This window comes from Lepisosteus oculatus, chromosome 7 (assembly GCF_040954835.1).
Source record: "Lepisosteus oculatus isolate fLepOcu1 chromosome 7, fLepOcu1.hap2, whole genome shotgun sequence".
NCBI lineage: Eukaryota > Metazoa > Chordata > Actinopteri > Semionotiformes > Lepisosteidae > Lepisosteus > Lepisosteus oculatus.
This window is the reverse complement of record NC_090702.1, coordinates 10576664-10591613: the sequence shown is the minus strand read 5'-3', so window position 1 is coordinate 10591613 and position 14950 is coordinate 10576664. Positions and strand designations below refer to the sequence as shown.

Below are 14950 nucleotides of genomic sequence, written 5' to 3'. Positions count from 1 at the left end.
GAATTATTGCTAAAAGCTCAGCATGTCAAAAGTTGCATTTCTGAAATGCGGAGCATAGAGATTATTTTTTTCCCTCTTTTAAACCATTTCATTACATACTTCAGACCATATTTCCCTGTGGGCACCCTACTTAATCTGCAGTTTAAATAAATTAGTTGGACAATTGGATTGCAGGTACTTACTCCTGGTGAGGATTGCAGTGGTAACAGGATCAGCAATGCAGACCTGAGTTTCCTTTCCTCAGTCACAACTCCTCCTGGGGGATACCCAGGATCTCACAGGCCAGCTGAGAGATATATTTTGTAAAGTATGTCTTGGGTCTGCTCCTGTCTCTCTTCCTAGTAAGCTGATACACCTCCAGGGGTAAGCGCCTAGTTGGCATCCTCACCAGATGCCTGATCCACCTCAATTAGCTCCTCTCAACTCAGAAGAGTGGTGACTCTACTCCAAAGTCATCCTGGATGACCAAGCTCCTCACGCAGTCATGGAGAGTATGCCCAGCAGCCCTAGAGAATCACTTGATTTCCACCTTTGCAATCTCATTCTTTTGGTCACTATTCAAAGCTCATGACCATAAGTAAGGATGGGAACATAGGTTGATGGGTAAACCGAGAGGTTCGTCAGAAAACTCAGGTCCTGCTTTGCCAATGCGGCTGCACCAATGTGCTGGGCCAATCTCATGATCCCCTCTACACTCAGTCATGAGCAGGACCCCAAGGTGCTTAAACTCTACTTGGGACAGCCATTCTCCTCTCACTTAGAGAGAGCAAGCCAGTCTTTATCAGGAGAGAGTTATTAAAATATTTCCATTATCTTTCAAAGGGCACAACTATCGCCTGGCACCATGTATTAAAGATAAGAATTTAGATGTTTAAACATTGGCAGAGCATAATAATTTTACCAAAGGAGCTAGTACATAAAGTACATAAACTGAATGGTCTCTTCTTGTTTTAGTAAATTCCTTTACTTTCCTTCAGATTAGATGGGTAGTTGCAAAACACTTTGGTTTATTATTATCTTTCAATACACAATATTAATTCACTATGAATTACCAACTCATAATTGCATGCAGTAAAACGTTTGGTAATATTCTTTGGAAGATTTAGATTAATTTTTACTTCGTTGATAGTTTTAAAGTGCAACATAGCACTCAGACTACTCTGTAGGCGTACTGTACCTATAGTATGCCATTCCATGCTGTAGCACTTTTTCGACTCTAAAAACCTTTGTTTTTAGGTGTGACTAAGCTGGACAAGGGTAGTGAAGCGAGTTGGACAGGTTTAAAATGTATGCTGTGTACCTTTAAGAACGCATCAGGTAACTTCCTGTTTAGGTTCTGTATCGTTGTTACATACAGCTCACCAACAAGATGATGTACTGTAGTACTGTATACTTTAAACAGAAGAGTTTCGATGTTTGATGTTGCTTATTTTTGAAAATTTAAATTTAAGGATATTCGACTCTTTCTTCGTGAAAGTAAGTGAAGCTTTCTTCTTTTGTTACTGTTTTTTTTTGGTATTATGACTACATGAATTGTTTTTTTGTCTAATGCATATGTTACTAATTTAAGTGTGTAAAAAAGCTCAACGATCAATAACAAATAACCGTAAACAAATAGTATGAAAATAAATTTATAAGCAAAAGCTTTGAACATTCAAACTACTTGTCCGATTTCTCTAAAGCATTGAGGGATGCTTTTATATAAAAAAAGTAAGAGAAATAATTTGAAGTATAATTTATTCTATTCTGTTTTGTTTTGTTTTATTATCAGACACGTCAATCCGAATGCAGACGACATATTGGACCACAAGGGCAATCATACAAAATCTTTTAAAACAAATCCCAGGATAGTAGTTAATACTTTGTTACACCCACTATATTGCATGTAGATTAAGACGTAAATTTTAGTGATGTAGTACTTTTAAATAACCTCAAATCAAATCAAATCAAAGTTTATTTATCAAATGCACAACAATACGTCGTGCAGCACTAGTTGGTGGCAATGAAATGTCTTTTTCTGCGAGCTCACAAAAATTACAAGAATCACAAAAATCATAAAAATTCACAAAAACACAAAAATCACAAAATTGAGGTTACATTTTTTAAATTGAATAAAACTCAATGTGAGTAGAGCTGTTATGTGTCCATGGTGTATGCAATATATACATGTAGTGCAGTTATGCTGAATATAGTGGGAATTGTGTGTCCATGGAGCCATTATAGGTGATTTGCTAAGGAGCTACAGGTTGGCTATTTAGCAGTCTTATTGCCTGGAGGTAGAAGCTGTTCCGTAGTCTGTTGGACCTGGACCGAATGCTTTGGTACTGTTTACCAGACGGTAGGAAGGAAAACAGTTTATGACTGGGATGACTGGGGTCCTTGAGAATGGACCTGGCCTTCTTCAGACATCTAGCTGAGTAGATCTCCTGGATGCTTGGTAGCTCACAGCTGGTGATAAGCTGCGCTGACTTCACCACCGTCTGCAATACTTTGTGATCCTGTGCGGAGCAGCTCCCATACCAGGCAGTGATACAACCAGTTTGGATGCTCTCAATAGTGCACCTGTAGAAGTTGGTCTGCACATGCCTTCAGAATGCGGCCAGGGATGGCATCAGGGCCAGGAGCCTTGGGTGGATTGGTCTTTTTAAAAACTTTACACACATCCACTCTGGATATGATCAGTGGGTTTCCGTCTTGGATTTCTGGAATCTTCCTGACTGGATCTGCGTTGTTGACCTCAAACCGAACATAGAATGAATTTAGCTCATCAGGAAGAGAGGCAGACTGTTGTGAGATATAGCTGGGTTGCGTTTTGTAGTCTGTAATGGTGCGTATACCACTCCACATGTCCATGTGTTGCAGCCGTGATAATATGACTCTAGTTTTACTCTGTAGTTGTATTTAGCTCTTTTGATGGCTTTCCTGAGGTCGTATCTGGATTTTTGGTATTTACCCATATCGCCAGAATTGAAAGTAGCTGTCCTAGCTTTCAGTTTGGCGCGTATCTCACCATTTACCCACAGTTTCTGATTTGGATATGTGTGAATAGTAATCCTGGGAACCACGTCTTCAATACATTTACTGATATAGCCAGTAACATAGTCCGTATACAGATTGATATTATTTTTGGCAGCTTCGCGGAAGATCTGCCAGTCAGTGGTAGCAAAACAGTGATTTCGTATAAAATCTGATTCATCTGACCATCGTTGAATGGTTCTTAACGCTGGCCTCTCCTGTTTAAGCTTCTGCTTGTAAACGGGAAGTAGCAGAACCTATTTATTCATTATTAGGCTATGATACAAGGTTAAAGGCTAGGTAGAGAATAGCTTGTTCCTCGCTATATTAGCACAATTAATTCTAATATTTCTGTTCATAGACTAAAATTCGTAAAAGCCACACTAAACTTGATGAACATACACCACATGTAAAATTCGTTCCAAGTCCTTTTAACTGGACATTAACCAGCTGAGTTAATTACATTGTTATACAATCGTATTGTCCATCCAAAAGTGTGGAGAGTTGTCTTTGGCAACACCATAAAAACAAAAACAAATAAAACTCAACATAAAGTAAATACACGTTAAAAACAAATAGTCCTAGCCATGCAACAATAAACACACACATATATCGCTCTGTCCACATTACACTGCCATTACAGCCCCACAGACTCATACATAAAACAGTCACTTTAATATACAGTATCTATTGCACAGGGAAAAAAAGATTTCTCTGATACATTTTTCTTGGCCATAGGCAAATGCCTCCATGAAGGTAGCAGTTGGAAATTGGAATGAAGAGGGTGCGAGTTAAGTTAATTAGGTTAGTTTCGTTATTTTTCTTATGTAATAAAATAGTTTGGCACCATAACTTTCTAAGTATATGTAGAATTTTACACTTCTTTTTAATGAAAGCTATTATCCATCCACCTATTTTCTAACCACATCTTCCAATTCTGGGTCACAGGGATGCCAGAGCCTATCCCGGCAAGCAACTGGTATAGTTGTTAGCATTGCTGTCTCTTTGCTCTGGGGCCCTGGGTTCAATTCCTGACCTGGTATGCTAGCTGCTTGGAGTTTGTCCATTCCACCCTTGTTTGTGTGGGTTTCCTCTGGGTGTTAAGATTTTCCCACCACAGTCGAAAGACTGTTTAGGTTTACTGTTAGGTTAATTGGCTTCTCGGAAAACTGGCCCTGGTGTGTATGTCTGTCTTGGCCCTAAAATTGGCCCTAGGTGTGAGTGTGTACTTGTCTGTGCGTCTGCCCTACAATGGACTGGTGTCCTGTCCAAGGTGTACCACATCTTGTGTCCATTACTTCCCAGGATACAGTAGGCTTCTCCTACCCCACAACCCCGAAATGGAAGAAGCAATTAGAAACTGGATGGATTAATGTATTACAAAATTGGCTATATGAAGGCATACAATTTGCATGATCAATATAGAACCAATAAATAATAAATATGACAATAATAAATGAGTGATGAGTTTTATAGTATACAGTAGGTGATACTGTACCTATTCATTCATGTTTGTTACGCATTTTATACATATTATTTTCATTTAGAGCAAGTTAAAGGCTAATGTAGGCATCTTGACTTGAGAAAATGTGTTTTCCCAAAGGTACTATTGTTAAGCTATCCAGCCATTATTGTAAAGGCTTCAGTGACATACATATGTGGATATTTTTTGTACTTGAATTACAATTACTTGAATTACTTGAATATTATATACTAAAGTGCTAAGCATAAGCAAAAAGGAAAATGCAGCTTTGATGCATTTAGATGAGTTATATGTTTTCCTCTTCTTAGCACTTAACTGCATAGAATGATATTAATTCTCTAATTTGAGTAGATAAATATGAATATATTAATATATCAATGCTTAAGTCTTTTGTCTGTAGCTCCAAGCAGTATCTTGTGTTTTGTCTGGAATACAGTGAATTAGGATTAAGGACAAACTACTTGTCTTTGTAGCAGACATGATGGAAGGTGAAAAAGAAAATTGTGATTAAAGTTAAAAAAGAAAACAAAATTATTTAATTATTATAAATGAACAGCTTATTATGATTTTATTAATTTGCATTTTAAGAGTTTTCTGTATTAGAATAATAAGACATATCATATGATAATAATTGCTTACAGTTAATAGCACTTTTCTGGACACTAAACTCAAAGCACTCTACAGGTAATGGGGACTCCCCTCCACCACCACCAATGTGCAGCTTCCACCAGGATGATGTGACAGCAGCCGTAGTGCGCCAGAACGCTCCCCACCAATCAGCTATCAGTGGGGAGGAGAGCCAAGTAAAGAAACCAATTCATAGATGGGGATTATTAGGAGGCCATGATTGGTAAAGGAAATTTGGCCAGGACGCCAGGGTTACACCCCTACTCTTTTCTAGAAACACCCTGGGATTTTTAATGACCACAGAGAGTCAGGACCTCAGTTTTACATCTCATCCAAAGGACTGCTGCTGTTTACAGTACACTGTCCCCATCACTATACTGGGACATTAGGACCCACACAGACCACAGGGTGAGCGCCCCCTGCTTGCCCCACTAACACCTCTTCCAGCAGCAACCTTAGTTTTTCCCAGGACATCTCCCATCCAGGTACTGGCCAGGCTCACACCTGCTAAGCTACATTGGGTTGCCAGTTGTGAGCTGGAAGGTAATATGGCTGGCTGATATATTTCTTTCCAATGAGATGCTGAACTCAACTGACTACTTGGTTATTAAAAATCATTGTGTCTTTACAAAATTCCACTATGGTCTTCACAGATCTGGCCTTCCTAAATAACCCCCTTAAATCAATTGTGGAAGAACATACTTCTTAGAAGATCTTACTTCTCTGCTTGATCTGCTGTGTAGTGGGTCTGTGTGCACATAATCATTGACAGGTATCACACACAGTGCTGGAGGAAGTGAGACCTGTCCTACATATGCAAAATTGGAATAAGCATACAGTATGATTTTGAATGAAAAGTGCTATTTAATTAAATGTTTCTTTTTGTTTAGATAGTCCCTTCATTCCATCGCTTCCTCAGAGGTACACTTTCACCACAATGAGTGCCGGTATTAGGAAAACACTCGTGAGCTCTATTCAACTGCAGGATATCAACCACAGAGCAGATGAAATTCCACAAGAAGTCAAAGGTAAAACTGTACTCTGAAAATCAAGAAACACGTCACACAATTTTCTCTTAATTTAATATATTTTATTTCAGAATCTAGTAGCCTGGTGATAGAACAAGATAGCAACAACCTTCAATCATATGTAACATAACTCTTTCTGAAATGCCTTGTGTAACTACATAATTTAAACATGGCCTTTCAGAAAAAACGGTAGTACTGTATATTGCTTAGCATATTTTTCTGATGCTAAATGAATACTTCATCTCATAACTGCAAATATCCAATTGGGAGAGCAATTAGAAAACTGTTGAGTGTCCTTGGATTTCGGTATTATCACATTAATTAGCACACCACATCAGTGAATTCTACTATAAAGTCTTTGGGATAGTGTCAGAACTACTGTGGGAGTCTTCCAGTAGTTTTCAGTATGAAGCAAATCTAGAAAGTTGTACATTTTGCAAGACGCAAGATGCATTTTTCTTCATGTTTTTGTGAACTGTAATTTTTAACCAACACAGGTTACACTTCATATTACAAATGTAACGTGTTTTCCACACAGAAATGTGTTTTTCATATTTCTGCTTTATCACCTGGATTAAATTCTCAAAACATTTAAAGCAGATTAAGTTTTAATCTCTGTAGTAACTATGAAGTCTTTGGAGAGGGGCAGAGAAAGTCAAAATGCTTATTATTTAATTTACTGAAATATTAGTGATAACACATCTGTTTAAAAGCTTTTAATTCCATAATAGTCTACGTTTTAAAAAATGTTTTTATTAACATTATGCATTTTCAAATATGAACTCCCTGGAGTTTGTTAGGAAATCCACAGCTCCATTGCTATTGTACTTTGCTATTGTTATATCTCTTATAGATTAAAGATAAAGATAATATTTGAAATTGCCTATATAACACCTTTGTTATTTGTATAAGTCACTATCCATGATTTTTTGTGATTGACTGTTATTGTAATTGTGATGGACTGTGATTAGCACTGCTACCTTGCAGCACTGGGGCCCTGTGTTCAATTGTGAATCTAGGTTGTGTGGCGTTTTTATGTTCTCCCCATGTTAGTGTGGGTTTCTTACCATTGTCCAAAAATGTACAGTACTGGTATGTTACTTGGTTTCTGGAAACTTTGGTCCTGGTGTGTCTGTCTGTCTTCCCCCACAACTCTGAACTGGAAAAAGCATGTGGAAAATGGGTGGAAAGATTTGAATATTTTTATTCATTTATTTTTTTTCTCCAGAGTTTGAAAAGGATAAGTAAATTGTAATAGATTTTTTTTATCTTACAGAGGAGAAAACATACACCATTGAACAAGCTGTGGAAGAAATTGGCTTTGGGCGTTTTCATGTTCTTTTGTTTTTAATAATGGGCAGTGCAAATGTAAGTTTAAATGTAAAAGTCTGAGATTTAAGTAGTGGTAATAATTTCAAATGGCTTTTCAATATCACAATCTATATACAGTACAACAAGTTAACACTTCTAATATCTGTGATGTTTTTAATACCTTATAACATCTCAGTCAATCATACAATATATTAAAATATTGTTACAAATTATGGGAGATGCCAAAAATGAAATTCTAAATGTAAATGTATCTGTGCTGTAGGTACTGCACAGTACCCAGTAGGTACTCCTCATCAGGAGTGCAAGACATAGTCTTGTGTAGTTTCAGTCTTTATATTTTTAGCATGAATATGTACACCAGTAAAACATTGAGATTGCCCCTCAGAACCTCCCAGCTCTTACCTACATTACAGGCTCAGAAATAAGTTTGTTTCATATTTGAGTTTTTGTCCTGTTCTTTGGGTGTTTGTGTTTGTCCTGTCCTTTGATACATAAAATAAGTTTCTTTAGCACTTTCACTGTTTTGACCAGTTGTTTTAGGTGTGTTACTTCTGCTCTTAAGACTTAATAGGAAAGATTGCTGCAGCTGTAAGTTACAAATCAGCTTTCTATTCCTTTGGCAAACCTCCTGGTACAGGTAGTACAAGGCAAGAATAACACATTCCAGCAATTGCTCTAATACCTCCCACAATGTAATTAAGCAGTAATATAGGAACCTTGAATATGTATAAGATACATCTGTGTCCCACTTCAGTACCCATTTAAGGCACACAATGTCTTTATATTCTTTGGCACAGCTCTGGCAAAGAAGTAATCCAATCAGAGGTTAAAACTTGAACTGAAATGTTTCTTAACAGTAAACACATACATTTATACAACACAAACATTACACAGCATACTGCACACCAGTATATAAACATATACAAGTATATGTATATACATATGTATATCTATATATTATATACAAGTACAGAATACATTTACAGTATATGTTTCAAAGCCTTACATTCTATAGATCCACAACAGAATTATACCCTGTAAACTAAGAATCCTATACATCCTGTTATCAGACAAAAGAGACACATACAGGTACACATAAACTGGATCTGGACCCGAAAATGACAATAGACACTAGCTAAGTACATTACCAGGTAAAGAGAAGGCAAGTAGAAACAGACTTTGACAAAGTACAGGCTAAGTGATCACAGCCTGGCAATAGAAACTTGGTGACACAGGCAGATTGGGTGCCCAGAGAGCACAGGCTGTGCTCCCACTGCCAGCAGGAAGAAACAGAAACAGAGATACACATTCTGCTGCACTGGGAGAAATATTCAGGTGTTAGACATACAGTCTTCCTTAAACAAAAAAAATCTAATCTGAGAATTCTCATACATGGTAGACTTGAAACAGCATCCAATCCTAATGGGGTGGGGAGCAGAAACGATAGAGTTGACAGTCCATTATGTGATCTCCTATTACTGCCTGAGGTACAGACAATGTACCTGATTCACAATAACATCTTATGTGCTGTCTGCAAATGTCCAAAAATGTTTTTGCTGTAAATGTTGTGCTAATTGTAGCAGCTTTTACAGCACTGTGATTCATTTGTCATGCCAGTTTTAATCTGAAATAAAACCTGTCTCCAAAAATGTCTTACAGGTAGATCACTTTTTGCAGTACAGCTTTGGTATGTGAGAGTGTCAGAATTAAGATCTAAAACATAAATGACTTCATTTGGATGGATGTTCTACTGGTATGGACCAGTTGAAAGTTTTGGCAGTGTAGGGGAGCATTATTAAAAGTTACTGTATGTGACTTCAATGAATAAGATTAAACAACAATTTATTCAGAGTCAAGAAAGTTATGTAAAAACATAATAGCAATTTCACAGCTTTATTTATTAATGTAGTCACCTGTTGTCTCAACACACGTTGTCCTTCAAACTAATTTCCTGATAAGAAAATAAAATTATGTTATTTTAACCAGTTGCCAACAGTGCACCTCAAGAAATTGACTTGAAATTATGTACTGTATGATGTAGCAAAGCCTTTAGATATAAACAAAGCAACCTTTCAAAACTATGGCTACCTTTGTGAACTAGAGGACTGTCATGAAGCAGGAGAATACTTCATGCGAGTGTACCTCCAATGCTGCAGATAGCTTTACACAGCTGAAGGTTGGACCAGAAAAGGAGTACTTCTTTATAAAGATTTAATGGAATGGAAACACAGATTCTTGTACTGAGAGCCCATTTCCTTAGTGTATAGTAGTAGTGCTTTTCTGAATTAGAGTTTAGTATTACACTGTAATAATAAAAACAATTGTTTCAGTCATATACTGTACATTCTTTTTTCCATAGATAGTGGAAGCCATTGAGATAATGTTGCTGGCCGTTGTATCACCGGAAATCCGATGTGAGTGGCGTCTAGAGGACTGGCAGGTGGCATTGGTCTCAACAGTAAGGACAAATGTTTCTCATACTGCACATAATACAACATTAATACAAAACTCAAAAACTCACTAAAAAGAGTTAGAGAGTCTATTTTAGGACAATAAAGATGTCCTTTTTATGGAGAATGGATACTAAGTCATATATACAGTACAAAGTTACCATAAAGAAGGAAAAAACAATTTCAACAGCAAAAAGATGTTGAAGTTTAGTTTCCTAACCAGTGTTCAGATGGCTTCTGATTTGAGTTCCATCTAAAATATATCATGCATCAAAGGAAACTGTACAGAGGTTGGAGGTACAGAATGGTGTGGTGGGAGAACTTGTAACACTTGATTCAGTGAAGGAACCCTTCTAAATTGTGGCCTAAAACCACAATAAAGAGAATTGTTACTGAGACATATATTGAGACAATATGTATTTTGAAATTTTCAGTTCCAGGAACTACTATTTGAAAATTGGGTTATGTCAATTTTCTGTGTACAAAGAGTAGAACACTAGATTGTATTAGAATTATTTGTATTATTTTGCTGGTAAACAAACAGGAAGTATAGAATAAAGAAGATGACGAATATCCTGCAACACCGCCATGCCTTCATGGCGGTGTTGCAGGATATTCGTCATCTTCTTTATTCTATAACAATTTACAAGTGTAACAATTTACACTTGTAGGTAAATTGTTTCTTGGCATAACCTAACCCTAGAAGTGAGAAACCTAAGAAAAACAGGTTTTGAAATTGACATGTTTAATCTTTAGCCATTTGAACAGCATGATGGTGTGGCAGTTGTTGCGGCTCCCTTGAAGCATTTAGGTGCTGGGTATGATTCTTGGCCAAAGGGCCTCGTTTCCTCCCACCTCCCAGAAACAGGCAGGTTTGATCTATAGTTTGATTTCCAAAAGAAACAAAAGCACTGCTGTTTAATCTTGGCCAGCTTCACCCTTTTAAGAAGAGCAAATTGCAGAGAAATCAGAAATAAGTTGCACAAACAGTCATTTCAGGGTATCAAAATTACCGTAGATTAAAATTTTTTTCAATGCCCAAAATGCTGCCTTTTTAACTTTTACACACACTTCGACCCAGTTCACAAAGCCTAAATCCAACTAAAAATTAATTCCTAGATTCCCATAAGGTCTGTCCCCACCAAATCCCCAAATTTCCTATGAAACGCCACTGGGAGTCCATGACTTCCAGGAACTTTCCCCAGCTTCAAAGTTCTCACTGCTTTTTCCAGCTCTTCTAATAAACAATTAACAATGAACAAGCTCTTTCAAGACTTTCATCCACTTTTAGCTTTTCAATCAATGCGCTCAACAAGTTTCCCATCTGAGTCTTATCTAAATTCTTAACTCCATACAAATCTTTATAAAAGTCTTCTACTGTTTCCCTGTCTCCCTGTCTTCTTTTCTCTGCTTTAAAACCTTATTTTCTTCAAACACCTTTTCTTATTGCCTTTTTCACATCTCTTATTTCTTCTGTAAAATCCCTTCTCTGCTTGTAGCATAAAATATCCAAAAAGATTTGGAAAAAATCCAAAAAGAGCTCATCCCTCCTCTGAGCCCCAGAGAGAAAATAACCTTCCTAACTGAACAACTGGAACATTTCTTAATACAAACAAAAGACCTTAAATGTGAACCAAAAATACACAATTAAAGTATAACTATATGTTAGAACAAGTGTATCACATCTGTTAGAACAGGTATACCTGTTCAAAAAGTGAAATACAGTGTACAATATAATGTAAAGCTTTTATCTATTTATGTTCAGATGGTGTTTTTTGGCTTCATGACTTGTGGTGTACTTAGTGGTTATGTGGCTGACAGATATGGACGCTGGAAGGTAAGACAATATTGATTTTTGTATATCTTGAAATATGTTTTTTATGTGTATCACTTTATGAAGGTAATTTTCTTTGAAAGGTGATTTATAAAGCTGGCATGACAGTTTCCATTGTTGCTTCAAGGTATTCTGCTCTCTTCCACAGTTTAAAGGCATGCTTTACAGTACAGTATATATTAATTCATATCTTTAGAATATTCCCTTATATTTGTACAGGTATGTGAGTGCATGTGTACCATAAACTGGTGTGTAGTCCAGGGTGTATTCTACCTTTCACCCATTGCCAGGTTTGGCTCCAGCTGATCGCAACCCATATTGAGTAAGTGGTGATTGGAAATGGGTAGATGGATGATATACTGTAATAGTGTTCGTGGAAAAGCTCAATTTTTATGGAAGGTAAATGGAAGTATTAATATAATTGAGGTCATTTTCATTTGACCATATCAGCAAGCAAGTAGAGAATAAGAAAAACAGCCAAATAAATTTAAAAAAGCATATAACAGCATAAGATATGATAATACAGTATTCAGTCATTTTCATTGAGGAGTTGACTGATGAGATGATCTGTTATTCTCCAGGAGTCTCTGTTTTCTACTAGTCTGAACAGATTGATCTGGCTTAGCTGTAAATTCAGTGACATCAGCAATCCACTTGTGTTTAGGTCTGCTTCATCAACTGTGCCTTGAAGCCTGCTTGATACCTGTTTTTCTCATAATGCAAATGTTGCATTGTAAAGAGATTACAAATTGCAGCTCTTCACTCAGAATTACTTAAAGTGATCCAACTACACCATCTTCTGGTCATAGGAAGGAGAGAAACCGCAATGAACACAATGACAACATAAACATGGATGTATAAAATGAGCATACTGTATTAGAATCAATAAAAATAAAAAGTTGTTTTTAAAATGCACATATTATACCGCATCTGGATACCTACATTTCAGTCTTCACATCATAAAAAAGAAAAAAAGAAGCCTTGGAGAAAGTCCAAAAAAGAATGTTGACATGTGGGCACAGATTTAACAACCTTTTTAACAGAAACATTCAAGTGAGAGAAAATTTGATTTTTTAAAACATTAAATATATATAGATGAAATACAGATTTTCTCAATCTTCAGTCCCAGAACTATGATGGAAGTCTGTAGCCGGGGATATTAAGTAGTTTTTGCCATTAACATTTTTCCACTTTGTTAATGTTACTAACACCTCTAGACTTTTTCAATTTTGGTTAGTGACATATTTTAATTGTTCTAATCTGCATCCAGGTGTAACATAATCTGTATATCACTTTTCTGTGAAGGAAGATTGCACCAGAATAGTCATGAGTAATTTGCAATATTCTCTGCATTATAAATCTAAAATTTTTATTTATTTATTTTATTTTTATAGGTTGTATTTGGGGCATTCATCTGGGCTGCTTACTTCTCTCTGCTGACTTCATTTTCTCCTTCATATGGCTGGTTTATCTTCCTGCGCACTATGGTGGGATGTGGTGTAGCTGGAACCTCACAAGGGTAACATTGTGCACTTTATCACTATTAAAGTCAGAGGACAAAAAGTGAAGGCAGAATTAAGAGGTTTTCAAAATCTTCTAAAAATGTGTAAATATTAAAAATTGTCCTTTCAGTGTTAGTCCTTAATTATAAAACACCTTTAATGCCACACAACTATCTTTTCCCTATAAAACATTTTTAAAGTTTTATTCTATGGAACTGTATGTGTTGATAATGTACCTTTATACAGTATGTTTAAATATACTGTCACCACAGAAATTGTAAAAAGCTAACAAAAGTCAGACCTGCGAATAAAACTGTCATAAATTTGTGTATGTTTGATTTCTTTAGGTTTGTTTTAAAAACAGAATTCATTCCTGCAAAGTACAGAGGCTATTTGTTACCATTATCACAGGTAGGTACTTTAGTATCAGAAAAAGACTACAAGGTAAGTATTTTATATCCTATTGAAAGGCCTCTAAGAGAAAAGAAAGAAGAGTTTTGAAATGGAGATATGAAGGAATATACATCTGATGATTTAAAAAAAATGAACAATGATTTAAAAAAGACACTTAAAAAACAATATTATTAGCTACAGTATATAGCTAAACAACTTAGCATTTTCTATTCATTGTACATGATCTGTTATTTATATTTGTACTGTAGGTCACACAGACCTACTGCCATTTCCCATTAATATAGTCTGCTTTCAAGATCATGCAGCTTTTTTGTTACTTTTCTCATGCTGAAAATGAATTGTAGAAAAAGGTAAAAACCAGATGAGATAAACTGCTGACAAGGATTTAATATGCAGTTTTTTAAATGAATAACTAGTATTTGTATGTCAATTATTGTAATACTGGGAGCTGACAGCAGAGGGTGTGATATACTTGAATATAAAGGTGCAGTTGAAATAAAAAAAAATGTTTATCCAGTACATATTCCTGTGCAAATACCAAAGTAGCATAAGTTGTAGCTATATCAAATAACTTTCTGAGCAACAGTAGTGCCCTTGAACTTCAGCTCTAGTATATACTGATCTTTTTGTTTTATGGAGATTAAAAATACCAAAACCCTTAATGAAAGTCAGAACAGCAACACAAGAAATGCTTTGCAAACAAAGATGCTTACAAGCTTACATGCTTTGAAGGTGATTTTTACAAAAAATGTGGTACAAAAGGAATTCCAAGTAAATTATGTTAATATGTGAGTAGTTTAAAGAAGAATGCACAGTGTGCTCTAAGTAATATTATTATGACAGAAATATGAGCAACCATAACAGTTCTTTATTCTTAGAATTATCATGTGAAATGTGCTCTAAAATTGCATGTTGTTGTAGCAGCATGTTGTTTTGTTACCTTGCTTTAGCCATCTTGGGACAGCTTTTTTGTGGCTTTATAACATTTTGACAAATTGCTTTTTTCATCCCAGTAGCAAAATAATTCCTTCACTTTTAAACTGAATAATACAGGGAAATGCTGTTCCATAGCCATTAGTGCTGTTTTATGTAACCAAAAAAAAGTAATTAGCAAACAATTTCACTATTTCCTATACCACATGCTTAATTTTTGACTTCTCTAAAGTTATACAGACACTCATTATTGAGTGGTACAGCCTAAATGTGGACATTCTAGCTGCATTCATCTACTCAAGAAGAGTGATAACAATACTATTGAACTATAA

At 35.9% G+C, this 14950-nt stretch overlaps 1 protein-coding gene across 3 annotated transcripts in view; it reads left to right on the top strand.

Annotated features, from left to right (window-relative positions):
* Window positions 1–1350: 1350 nt before the first annotated feature.
* The window catches only part of svopl (SVOP-like), a 35082-nt gene continuing 21482 nt past the window's right edge, over window positions 1351–14950 (top strand). The window contains exons 1-7 of one of the 3 annotated variants that reach the window (XM_006633797.3): window positions 1351–1476; window positions 6020–6153; window positions 7430–7521; window positions 9845–9943; window positions 11701–11772; window positions 13164–13288; window positions 13619–13682. In XM_006633797.3, coding sequence (XP_006633860.2) covers window positions 6063–6153; window positions 7430–7521; window positions 9845–9943; window positions 11701–11772; window positions 13164–13288; window positions 13619–13682 — 543 coding nt within the window. In that variant the 5' untranslated portion in view covers window positions 1351–1476; window positions 6020–6062. Of the gene's footprint in view, window positions 1477–3769; window positions 3820–6015; window positions 6154–7429; window positions 7522–9844; window positions 9944–11700; window positions 11773–13163; window positions 13289–13618; window positions 13683–14950 lie in introns of those variants that run through there. The other 2 variants (XM_015353151.2, XM_069192152.1) reach the window with 2 other exon arrangements.